At 47.0% G+C, this 13,287-nt stretch overlaps 1 protein-coding gene across 1 annotated transcript; it reads left to right on the forward strand.

Annotated features, from left to right (window-relative positions):
* Positions 1–6,048: 6,048 nt before the first annotated feature.
* Positions 6,049–6,636, forward strand: LOC141827230 (uncharacterized). Its single transcript, XM_074714462.1, has 2 exons — positions 6,049–6,195; positions 6,337–6,636. The coding sequence occupies exons 1-2, from the start codon at positions 6,049–6,051 to the stop codon at positions 6,634–6,636; spliced, it is 447 nt and encodes a 148-aa protein (XP_074570563.1).
* The last annotated feature ends 6,651 nt before the right edge of the window (positions 6,637–13,287 follow it).

The following is a 13,287-nucleotide window of genomic DNA, read 5'->3' on the forward strand; positions in this document are numbered from 1 at the left end:
ATACAATAATGTTCATATTAAATGTCCCTAATATCGATCTCATAATAGTGCCTCTACTGTCGGTCTTACAGTGAGCCTCTTCCCAAATGATTTTATTCTTCAAAAAATTATTTTTTATAAAATTAGATTTTTATTTTTATATGGTAATGTACTATTGAGTACCAACTTTGATATGCTTGTAAGGCACAAATAATTCCATCTTAGAACAGGTGCAAATCTATTATAAAATCTATCCATACTTTAGTTTGATTTCAAACTTGGTACTTTATAAATCCATCAAATGTCTTACCGCTGCACCAATCTGACACAACTATAATATTTTACCGAACCATGTAAATAGGTTTCAATATTGCTCATTTCATATATTTAGTTTTTAAAATTCTAAAAATGCATATATGTACATTTCTATTATGCCACTTCTTTTTAAAAACTAATCACATGAATCCGAATTAAAAAAGAAAAAATACACAGTCTGAACCACTTTGCATGCATGCCTGAAGTCTTAAAATCCCAACAACTAGCACGACATTGCACCTTCTTTGCGAAAAACCGAATACGGATGGACCCTCAAAACCCAAATATGATGTTAACTCCCTGGTACGGCAGATCCTGATTGATTTGACAGTAAAAGTCAAGAAACGAATTGATATGATAAGTCAAGGGGTCACAGTCAACCCCCAACCCTTGATAGATCGTCCCAATGCTCCCGATCTCAATCGCTTTGATCACTTAGCCTCGTTCTCAGTCAACCTCGGTCTCTAGGTCAGTCCGACCTCTTTAGTCACTTGCTCTTGCCCAGTCCGACCTCCTTGATCACTCAGTCTCGCTCTCGACCAGTTCGACCTCCTCGGTCACTCGCTCTTGGCCAATCCAACCTCCTCGGTCACTCAACCTCGCTCTCGGCTAGTCCAACCTCCTCGGTCACTCGCTCTCGGCCAGTCCGACCTCCTCGATCACTCGGTCTCGCTCTTGGCCAGTTCGACCTCAACCGCCTCGATCTCTCGACCTTACCAGGCTTAGCCACTTGGCCTGACTCCGACTTGGTCTCTCTCAGTCATCCCCAGTGTTAGAAGATGACAAAAGTAACCAAGTGTGCGAGCTCTGCCAAAGGATCAGAACGGTTACTAGGTTGTCGAATCTAGTTTCCTAGATCTCTTCGTGTCTCTACCTACGGCTAAAAGCGAGAATAATCAAAACGGTCAAGCTATAGTGCGGTTATGAGATTTACAAACTTGGTCCCCTAAATGCTGCATCACAAACTCATTTATCAGCAATTTGCAAAACCTGTCTCCTCAAGACACCACAATGACCTACCCCCATGTTAGCAGAAAGGTTCCTTCTCGTAATTATATAATGCCCCCCCTCGCTGGTATGAAACTCTCTCTCGATTCCAGCTAGTTCATACACTCCTACAATTCTTCTTCTTCTCTTTGCTGACTTGAGCGTCAGAGTGGTCTGTCGGAAATCCTCGGCACCTTGCTAATCCGTTTGCTCAGCTCCCTTTTCCAGGTTTTCTCGCCGGTGGGATCCACAGCGAGTAAGGTGGCAGATTCTTGACTAGTGGTTGACCGTCCACGGCATCTAGCCGAAACAAATTAGCATCGTCTATGGAAAAACTGAGCTAGACACCACGATGGTTAACACCAGACGCACCACCAACAACCGTGATCCCGTTGAAGAGAGAAACCACGAGGAGACCATCACATTGACACGAGGAGACCTCAACCAGCTCATTCAGCAGGCTGTACAAGAAGCTTTGCAACATGCCGCACCTCCGCCGCCTCTAATGCATGCAACCGATGCCCCTCTCGGAGGACAAAGACCTTTACTATTAGATGAGATTTTGCTGCCTATGGACTCCACCAACCAAGGTGTGGGGCCCACTGAGGAAGATTCCCACAAGTCCAAAATCGAAGAAGGGTTGTGGGACAAGCGTAGGGGAAAAGCCCCTATCCACCACTCAACCGACATGCCTAAGACCCCATTTGCCCGTGAAATTCTGGAACAAGAGCTGCCTTGCCACTTCCGACAACCGTAGCTAGAGGAATATACTGGATCAACCAACCCGGAAGATCATTTATGCCATTTTGAGAATACCTCTTTTTTGCACCAATACACAGACGGGGTTAAATGCCGAGTCTTCTTCAACACTCTTTTTGGGTTGGCGCAACGATGGTTCAACCGGCTCCCGATCTCTTCCATCCATTCCTTCAAGGACTTCAAAGAGATTTTTCTGCACCAATTTGCTAGCAGCAAGAAATACCAGAAGACCCCTCTCAATCTATTCATGATGCAAAAGCCTCGAGAAACTCTGCGGGAGTATCTCCATCATTTTAACCAAGTCGTATGGGATGTGTCCTCGACCCCTTCCGACATCTTGATTAGTGCTTTCACTCAGGGGCTACTTGATGAAGATTTCTTTTGCTCTTTGGTCAAGAAGCCCTCGATCAGTTATCAGAGGTCATTAGAGAGAGCTGCCAAGTACATTCACTTGGAGGAAACACAGCTCGCTTGACGAGGCAACTCAGGAACAGTCTCATTGCTAGACATGAGGCCGATTCTGCCTCCGCCGCGGAGAGAGGTCCAGACCTAACTACTCAATAATGCTCTTGCCCACTAAAACAAGCGAGCAGTACAGGTTGTGGACACCATCCTTGCTTTGATTGAGAGGCTAAGCTCAGCTCTACCTGGACGACCGACCCACTTCTGTGCATATCATTAATCGTCTGCCCATGATACGCAAGATTGTCGATAGCTAGCCCAAGAGATCAACCAAGTCATCATGGAGCAGCAGCAGGGTGGTAGATACCAAGCCCAAATTGGCAAGCGCGTGCCAGACGGATATGCCTGGAGAGACGACCAAGAGCGGCAGGTGATCCCATGAAGGATGGACCCGCAACCTTGGCCCAGACCTGAAATGTCGTGGCGATCCCCTCTGAATCGTGATAGGGCTCCACCACGAGATAACCAACAACTTGACCACCTATTACAGTAGGAGGTTCGTCCTGATGATCGCCGAGATCATCAGGATAATATCGCTCACCGCGGGGATATCAATATGATTGTCGGTGGTACTACGGGCGGGGACTCTAATCGTGCCTGCAAGGCCCACGAGCGACGATTGGAGACATATAGCATTGGTACTAGTCGGAGCCAGGAGATAGGTCATTCGTTCATTTCGGGCCCCAGGATCTGGAAGGAACCGTTGTCCCCCATGATGATGCCTTGGTGATTCGAGCCACTATAGCTAATTATAATGTGGCTTGGGTGTTTGTTGACACCTGTAGCTCGGCTAACACCCTTTATAAGGATGTCTTCGACAAAATGCAGATTGACCGAGAGGAGCTACAGCCCATGGCGACTTCTTTGTTCGGATTCACAGGGTATGAGGTCCGACCCCCTGAGACAGATTCAACTCCCTCTATCCCTAGGGGAAGAACCTCTACGGTGGCCTTGCAGCATTCTCTTCACGATGGTGAATGCCCTGTTTGCCTATAATATCATTCTTGGAAGACCAGCCCTCAGCTCCTTCGGCGCAGTAGTATCTACCTTTCACCAAAAATTAAAATTCACAATCTATGACCAGGTCGACTCTGTTAATGGCAATCAAGGCATTGCCCGCAAGTGCTATATTGACATGGTTAAAACTGACCTCCACGAGGTGCGAAGGAGACAGAAGACTAAGGTCAACTCGGTACAAGACGCACCTCTTTCTTGGCCAACCCAGGAAAAGGTGGAAGTACAAATTATTCCTGAACAACCCGACCGAGTCACCCAAGTGGCGCCCGACCTGTCCCTTGAGTTGAAGGAGCAATTAACTGCCTGTCTGACTCGAAACCATGATGTTTTCACCTAGTCACCTTCGGAAATCATCGGTATGGCTCCGACGGTAATGGAACATAGGTTCAATCTCCTCCTTGGAGCCCGACCTGTAGAAAAGGCAACACTTCTCTCCCAATCAAGAGAAAGTAATCAGAGAGGATTTAACAAATTATTAAAGGCTAGGCAGATACGGGAAGTGCAATTCTCCACCTGACTGGCTAATGTAATTCTAGTGCCCAAACCCGATGAAAAATGACGGGTCTGTATTGATTTTCGGAATCTCAATAAGGCTTGTCCCAAAGATTGTTACACCCTCCCCCGGATAGATCAGATGGTAGATTCTACCTCTGACTATGAGCTCATATGCATGATGGATGCTTATCAAGGCTACCATCAGATCTCTCTCGCCCGAGAAGATCAGGAGAAAGTTAGTTTTATCACTTTTGATGATACCTTCTGCTACACTGTTATGTCATTTGGGCTGAAAAATGTCGGAGCTACTTACTAACGGCTCATGGAGAAGGTCTTCAAGCACCAGCTCGGCTGAAACATAGAGGTCTATGTGGATGACATACTGACAAATCCATTCGGGTTGAGCAGCTCACGGCGGACATTGAAAAAACATTTGGCACACTTCGAAGATATAGCCTCAAGTTGAATCCAAATAAGTGTCTGTTCAGCATCAAAAGTGGGTGCTTCCTGAGCTACATTATCACTGAGCGAGGAATCAAAGTCAATCTTGAAAAGGTTTGAGCCTTGTAGAATATGGCGTCTCCAAGAAATACCAAGGAAGTGCAGAGGTTAGTAGGGCAGATCATAGTTCTATCCCGCTTTATCTCTTACTCAGCTGAGAAAAGTCTGTCCTTCTTTAAAATCCTGCGCTGAGCCACTCAGTTCTTTTGGGACGAGAAGTGTGAACAGGCCTTTGCTGACTTGAAGTAATATCTATCCAATTTACCCATCCTAGCCAAGCCGACACCTCATGAACTCTTGTGGGTCTATCCTTCAGCCTCTGAGGAGGCGTCTTAGTTAAGCAAGAAGACCAGACGCAACGCCTGATATATTTCTCGAGCCACTTATTGAAGGATGTGGAAACTCGGTATACTCCCTTAGAGAAGTTAGTGTTGGCTCTCACTCTAATAGCTCGGCTGCTGCGTCCTTATTTCCTCTTGTACCCAATTATAGTGCCCACCAATAGTAGCTTAGGTCGGGTTCTTATCAAGCCTGACGCCATGGGATGCCTCATCAAATGGACGATCGAATTGAGTGAGTATGATATTCAATATTTATCTCATGCTGCCATCAAAGCTCAGACTTTGGCCAATTTTCTAACTAAAGTCATTGGCCGAGAATCCTTGGAAACTTGGAAGATTTTCGTGGATGGGTCGGCCACCAAGAAAGGTAAGAGTGGAAATATTATTGTGTTCCCCACATGGAGACACATTGCAGCTGGCTGTGAAGTTGAAGTTCTGAGCCACCAATAACGAGGCTGAGTACAAAGCTTTACTCGTAGGACTCTAGGCTGCTCGGTATGTAGGTGCTTCCCGAGTTATCATACATTCTAACTCGCAGCTAGTGGACCAACAAATTAAAGGTACTTTTGAGATCGACAACGAGCAACTGAAACGCTATGCCGAGGCCATGGATAAACTGAAGGCTGAGTTTCAGGAAGTCATCTTACAAAAAATACTTTGAATCGACAATCAGAAGGTGAACGAGTTGTCTAAGCTGGCCAGTGCATTGGCTACTTGGGATATAGAAGAGCCCGCCATACAAGAACAACTGATTGCCCAAGTGAACCAAACACCCCGACCTGCCAAGCCAGCAGATTAACAAGCACCCATCATCTCCTTTTTAAGACAAGGGATTCTGCCCGAGGAACCTAAGCAGGCTCGGACCCTCAGATGAAGAGCCACCCGATTTACTTTGATCGGGGACACTTTGTACAAACGGGTCTTCTCTCGTCCTCTTCTCAAATGTCTCGGGTCTAATGAAGTTGACTATGTTATACGCGAAATACATCAGGGATGTTGTGGCAACCACATTGGTGGGAGAACTTTGGTTCATAAGATATTATTGGCTAGGTATTTCTGGCCCACCATGCAAGCCGACTCAACTCGATTCGTCAGCACCTGTCTTAGCTTTCAAATGCATCAGACTCTGCTTTATCACCCGACTGAGCCCCTGAAGACTTCCACCGTCTCTTGCCCCTTTGACCAATGGGGGATGGATATCGTTGGTCCTTTACCTGTCGATCCCAGCCAAAAGAAATTTCTGTTGGCCCCGGTGGATTATTTCTCCAAGTGGGTAGAGGCCAAGTCACTCACACAAATTACAGAGAAGAGTGTTCTCAAGTTCCTTTGGCAGAACATTGTATGTCGGTATGGCATACCTTGCAAGCTGGTGTTTGACAATGGAAGACAATTTCAAGGGTGTAACCTTCAAGAATGGTGCCAAAACTTGGGGATCCAATAAGCTTTTACTCCGGTTTATTATATGTAAAGTAACGAGTAGACTAAAGTAGTGAACAGAGTGCTCGTCCAAGGGTTGAAGACCAAGTTAAATCATGTGGAAGGCTCATGGGTCGATGAACTCCCCGATATCCTCTGGGCATATCGAACAACACCACGGGACAGCATAAGAATGACCTCTTTCCATCTTATTTATAGAGGCGAGGTCGTGGTTCCTGTCGAGATTGATTGCGAGTCAGCCCGGGTCAGGGCATATGCAGGCGCAGAAGATAATGCTGCTCAGAGATCCCTAGAGTTAGACCTCATTACGGAAATCTGCGATCAAGCGAACAGGTGGCTCTAGGCTTACCGACAACATATGAGTCAGATATACAACAAGCGGGTGATCCCTCGCTCATTTTATGTAGGGGACTTCGTATGGAAGAAAAGAAAGCCTATGGGTGGAGTCAGGAAGTTTGAACCACAATGAAAAGGACCTTATTGGGTCACGGCCTAACTCGTAGGCGGATCCTACTACTTGGCCGATGCCTAGGAAACGGAGCTCCCAAGGCCATGACACGCTACTCACCTGTGGCCCTATCACACTTAAAATATAACAACCGCTGATGCTACACCTTTGTAAAAATCCTGTATATACACAGCAGGTTTCCACACAAACTCTCTCGACCCTCTCAGCCCCTCGCTGATGGCTCCGCCTTATGATAGACTCAGATATCTTGGCCTCCAACAGCCCGACTCTCTCGACCCTCTCAACCCCTCGCTGATAGCTTCACCTTACAACAGGCTTGGACATCTTGGCCTCCAATAGTTCGACTCTTTCGGCCCTCTTAGCCGCTCGCTGATGGCTCCGCTTTACGACAGGCTCGGACATCTCGACCTCCAATAGCCCGACTCTCTCGGCCCTCTCAGTTCCTCACTAATGGCTCCGCTTTACAACAGGCTCAGACATCTCGACCTCTGACAACCATACTCTCTCGATCCTCTTAGCCCCTCACTGATGGCTCCGCCTTACGACAGGCTCGGGCGACTTAGACTCTAATGACCCAACTCTCTTGACCCTTTCAACCCCTCACTGATGGCTCCGTCTTACGATAGGCTCAGACGACTTAGCCTCCAACGACTCGACTCTCTCGGCCCTCTCATCCCATCGCTGATGGCTCCACCTTACGACAGGCTTGGACATCTAGACCTCCGACGGCCCGACTCTCTCGACCCTCTCAGCCCTTCACTGATAGCTCCACTTTACGACAGGCTCAGATGACTTAGCCTCCAACGACCTGACTCTCTCGGCCCTCTCAGCCCCTCGTTAATGGCTCTGCCTTACGACAAGCTCAGATATCTCGACCTTCAATGGCCCGACTCTGTCGGCCTTTTCAGCCCCTCGCTGATGGCTCCGCCTTATGATAGGCTCGGATGACTCGGCCTCCGACAGCCCGACTTTCTCGGCCCTCTCAGCCCCTCATTGATGGCTCCACCTTACGATAGACTCAAACAACTTGGCCTCCGACGGCCCGACTCTCTCGGCCCTCTCAGCCTCTCACTGATGGCTCCACCTTACAACAGGTTCAGACGACTTGGCCTCCAACATCCCAACTCTTTCGACCCTCTCAGCCGCTCGCTGATGGCTCTGCCTTACGGCAGGCTCGGGCATCTCGGCCTCCGACGACCCGACTCTCTCGGCCCTCTCAGCCCCTCGCTGATGGTTTCGCCTTATGATAGGCTCGGACAACTCGGCCTCCAACGACCCGACTCTCTCGGCCCTTTCAGTCCCTCGCTAATGGCTCCACCTTACGACAGACTCGAACATCTCGACCTTTGACAGCCCGACTCTCTCAGCCCTCTCAGCCCCTCACTGATGGCCCCATCTTATGACAGGCTCGGATGAGTCGGCCTTTGACGGCCCATCTCTCTTGGCCCTCTCAGCCCCTCGCTGATGGCTCCACTTCATGACAGGCTCGGACGACTCAACCTTCGACGACTCGACTCTCTCGGCCCTCTCAGTCCCTCGCTGATAGCTCCGCCTTATGACAGGCTCGGACATCTCGGCCTTCGACTGCCCAACTCTCTTGGCCCTCTCAGCCCCTTGCTAATGGCTCCACCTTACGATAGGCTCAGATGACTTGATCTCCAACGACCCAAGTCTGTCGGCCCTCTCAGCCCCCACTGATGGCTCTGTCTTACGACAAGCTCGAACGACTCGGCCTCCGACGGCCCAACTCTCTTGGCCCTCTCAACCCTTCGTTGATGGCTCTACCTCATGACAAGCTCGAACGACTCAGCCTCAATGACTCAACTCTCTCAGCCCTCTCAGCCCTTCACTGATGGCTCTGCTTCATGACAGGGTCAGACGACTCGACCTCTGACGGCCAGACTCTCTTGGCCCTCTTAGCCCATTATAGTAGGCTCCACCTTATGACAGGCTCAGACAAGTGAGCCTCCCGGCAGATTCAACTCTTTTGGCCCTCTTAGCCTCTCGCTAACGACCTCTCCTTGTAACCAGCCGGATCTGTTCTTCTACCTCGGTAAAAGAAGATACTTGTTAGGCAGGGTCTGGATCTGTCTAATTTCCTCACCTCGTCACTCGTCTCTCGTCTCACCATCAATAGCTCAGGATGATGTCTGAACTTGTTGTCCCCCAAAAAGGTATGTTGGTTGACCCAAAGTACTAACTCGGAGGTCGGCCAATCACTTCAGCCGCACCCTTCCTACATTTTTTATGTGCCTTAGGCACCTTCACATTGTTCACCCGACTGACTCACCTTGGTCACAGGTGTCGTCCACAGTGCAGCCCAAGTCCTTAATCTCTGTGGCAGTCGATTGACCGACTCACTCACGTTCTGGGCATATAGCCCACTCCCCACCAATTCGCTCGTGTCTATTCGTTTGCGCCTATTTATCACTTAGTCTTCTCATTCGAACTCGACCCTCGTCTTTGGCTCAAGTAACTTTGGTCATGGATTCGATCTCGCTCGTCCTAAGGATTTGCTCACTCTCGCTCGGATTGGATTCTCATTATTGCTCGGCTAATTTCGCTCACGGCCTTAGTCTCACTCGCTCGACTGGTTCACTTACATCCTTCAATTTGTCTTACCTACTCGACCTGACCCTGATTGTTAATATTTTTCGTTCCGATGACAAATCTAAAATATGACTCTATGCAAGGACACTTAGTGTTTCTTTCCATTATAAAAGTTACAAGCTTACAATAGAAACAAACACAAGACAAAATCGTTTCCTTCAAAAAATTTTCATTACATAAGATAGAAACTAATACAAAAGATAAAAGTATAAAGGATAAGAGCCCAAGACTCAATCTTCTTTCTCGGCCTCTATCATGGGCTCTTGGGAGGTAGCTGGCTCAGCCAAGGCAAGAGCTTCAGATGGATCGGCCGAGGTAGGAGCTTTAGTGGGCTCAATCACATCCAGAGATTCTGTCTCCGCGGGAGCCTCGGGTTGCTTAGCTTCCGTAGGGAAGTCCCCCCTCTCGGCGTCAGGGAGGTCGTTCCACACCTTCCTAAGATCTAGGAAGCTGAGGTCAATTCCCTAAGTGATGAGTCTGGACTTCATAAACTAGAAGATGGCGTCCTTGAAGTCGTACACCATCATCTTTCTCGAGCGCCAGCAGGTCGAATAAGTCCTGCAATGCTAGGAAAGACCATTGGTGCTCCGTCAGTTTGGCTTTCTCCTGTGCCCGGAAGTCAGCCAGCTCAGCCCGAGCTGCCTCCATCACCTGTCGAGCCACCTCAAGCTCCAGAACGACCTGAGCCTACCAGGATCGATCTTCAGCCAGCTGCCGACTCAGCCAGTCCCGCCCCTGGCGCGAGTCAGTTCTTAGCTGAAGGAGCTGCGCTTCAATCGATGCCATCTCTACCTCTCGGCATGTCGTGGTATGCTCCACCTGCAAGCAGGCCTCTCGAGCCTACTTCTCCGCCTGAAAAGCGTCCTCAGCCGCAATCTTAACTTGGGTTAGTTCTCGCTCCAACTCTTGGACATGGGTCGAGTGGCCCTGGGCCTTCAGACGCCATTCCTTTGCTATGACCTCTGCCTTTTGCCGGGCTTGCGCGAGTTATGGCCAGCTCGTCTTTGGCACGATCAGCCTCCATCAGGGCCTCCGACAGTCCGCCTCCGGTCGAAGCCCGCTCCGTTACTTGCTCTCGAAGATGGGCGATCTGGCTCTCCATCCGAGCATGACGCTTCTCTACCCATATCAAATGATGGTGGAGGGCCTTCTGCTCCATCCCAGCCTGCAAACAGATAAAATGGGTTAAGAAATAAGTAAGAAAGAATACAAGCGAGTATAACTGACCACTTGTCTCACCTTGATGTAAGATTGCACTCAAATCGATCATCCCAAGCTGTGGGACGACCTCTTGATATTCTTGGAGGCGCTCGCTCACAGCCTCGCTAATCCCCCAAGAAAACAAACCCGCTGGATCGACCCGGGAGCGCTGTGGGGATGTTTCTGAGGGGGCCAGGGAATGAGGGTGGGAGACTTCACTCTGACTCGACAGGCTGCTTCGCTGGGCGAGACCTATAGCCTCGACCCCTAACCCCTCTCTAAGCCGGCCCTTGCCCTTGTCTCGGGCTCCTTGGGGATGAGCGGATGATGGCTGCGGGGGACCTGATCCCTCGGCAGAAGCTTGGGATAAATGGTGCAGTACTCCGGCATCCTCTGCAGCATCTCCCTCTGCCCAGAGCCCTTCCACAAACGCCAAGTCCCATTTGAGGACTGTGTTCATGGAGGCGTTCAACATGATTCAACCTGCAAAATAATACAAAGTTAGTCAGTGAAGGGGAAGAGAATTAAACATAACTTAAGCTTACTCAGTCGATCCCCCAAGCGGATGGCAATGGGACTCAGCCCTGCTCGGTACAACAGGGCCTTTTCTCTACTAAGTTGTTGATGTTAAATTTCAGATCGGTCAAGATTTTCATTGCCTCCAAGAAAGCTTGGGACAAATGGTGCTGACCTATGTAGCCGTCAAGTTGGGTTAGGCCCGTCGGGTTGGCCCGCCCCGTCAAGTAATTTAGACGGGTTGGATTGAAATTTTATCAACCCATTTTAAGATGGGTTCAGATGAGTTAATCCACCTAGGCCGGCGACCTGTGTGGGTTGGCCCACGACGGGCTTGGATTGGTCCGCGGGTTGAGAAAAATTATTTATTTATTTTAAATTTTAAAATTAAAGTAGAAAACTCAATGAATTAGTGGATTTGATCCATTTAAATTATAATTCAAGCTTAAAAATTATAATTTAAACTTAAAAATTTTAAATTAATTAATTTAAATTATAATTCAAATTTAAATTTTTTAATATTTTTAATATTTTTTATTTTTTTAATAGGCCCGTGGGTTGGCCCGCCTAACCCGCGGCCCTCCTTGAGTTGGGTTGGATTGAAGATTTCTCAACTCGCCAAATTGGTGGGTTGGCCCGCCCTGCCCTGCCATATGATGAGCCTATCATGGGTTGGCCCACCCCGCCATGGATTGACCCGTTTGACAGCTCTACTGACCTACGACTGGGATGAAAGGTAGGTCGGACGTCTAGTGGGTCGGCCATGTATAAGGGTGAGGGGGTTTGACATAAATAAAACACTCTTTCCAACCCTTATGCGAGGTCGGGTACTCACTCAGGAAAGTACACCCCTGTCGAGCGAAGAAGTAAAATACCCCGCACTAGGCACGCTGATGTGGTGTTTATTTTGTATGGGATTTTATTTTATTACATTTTTCCTTATTTATTTGTGTCACTTACACCCGTCAAAATTATTTATTTATTTATCACCAAACCTCTTATTATCATCCTAAGTAGTACAGAGAGGTCCAGGTCGTCTCTCTCGGACTCAATGACAGGATGTTTATTCTAAACTGTTGTAGGGTGTTTATTGTGTTTTATTCATCTAACTATCTACAACTCTATTTATTCACAATTACAAGTTACAACAAGTTTTACCAATTTACAAATTACTCTACAATACATACACAACTACACATGAATTATTTAATCTTCACAAAACATGGTACAACATTAATCTATTAATACAAACAAAAACATAGCAACCAACACTTATCACTATACAAGACATGTTTCAATTACAACAACAATCTTTCTTTTCATTTTATTTATCATCACAAATTAAAATAGAACATAGATTTAGTTATCATACACTATACATCAATTACATAAACAAATCATTCATACAACATGCATCATACAATAACATACACCATTCATTTTAATTACATAACCTACAACATGAATTGTACATACATTTACACAACAAAAGAATCACAAAACATACATATAATTTACATAACACTTATTCATACTATACAACTGATACATACAATTTACAAGTTATCACAGCACCTATTCACAAATGTTTAAAATACATCCCACAACACTAACAATTTCCTTCAACCTACACAACTCATTTCAACTCAATTTGTGACACAAGTTCAAACTTCCATTTGCAAATCATTCATAACTGATTCCCATGCAATTCATCTAATGCAAACCAACATAAGTAAATGACTCTAATTCCATTGATGACAAACAAAAACAACTCCAATTTCCACTTTCCTATGATACAACCGATTCCATTAAACTCTACAACTCAAAACATATAGCCTCCCATTGGCACACAAGTTCATTAACAACACCATCACTCAAATGAAATTCACAATCAGATTATTAAGTATCACACTCAGCTAGCAGTCTTCAAAATCAAAATATCAGAAATGGAGGTTCTTGAAGGATTAACTCATGCTCAAGCAACAGGGATGAATGAAAGAAGCTAAAGAAATAGAGCAATGATTAAGTATCAGCTAGGGTTAGGAGTATCAATCCCCCTCTTATTCAAAACTGAACAGAACCAACAACAAATACATGAGTCATCCACATTCACAGGGTTCTTCAATTGTTACAACCTGCTAGCAAAATAACACAAACAAAACAAATTAGAAGTTATATTAGAAATCAGGGTGTTATTAG

The sequence above is a fragment of the Curcuma longa genome, chromosome 4, assembly GCF_044706935.1.
Source record: "Curcuma longa cultivar G26 ecotype Majalengka, Jawa Barat chromosome 4, ITB_CL_G26_1.1, whole genome shotgun sequence".
NCBI classification, from domain to species: Eukaryota; Viridiplantae; Streptophyta; class Magnoliopsida; order Zingiberales; family Zingiberaceae; genus Curcuma; species Curcuma longa.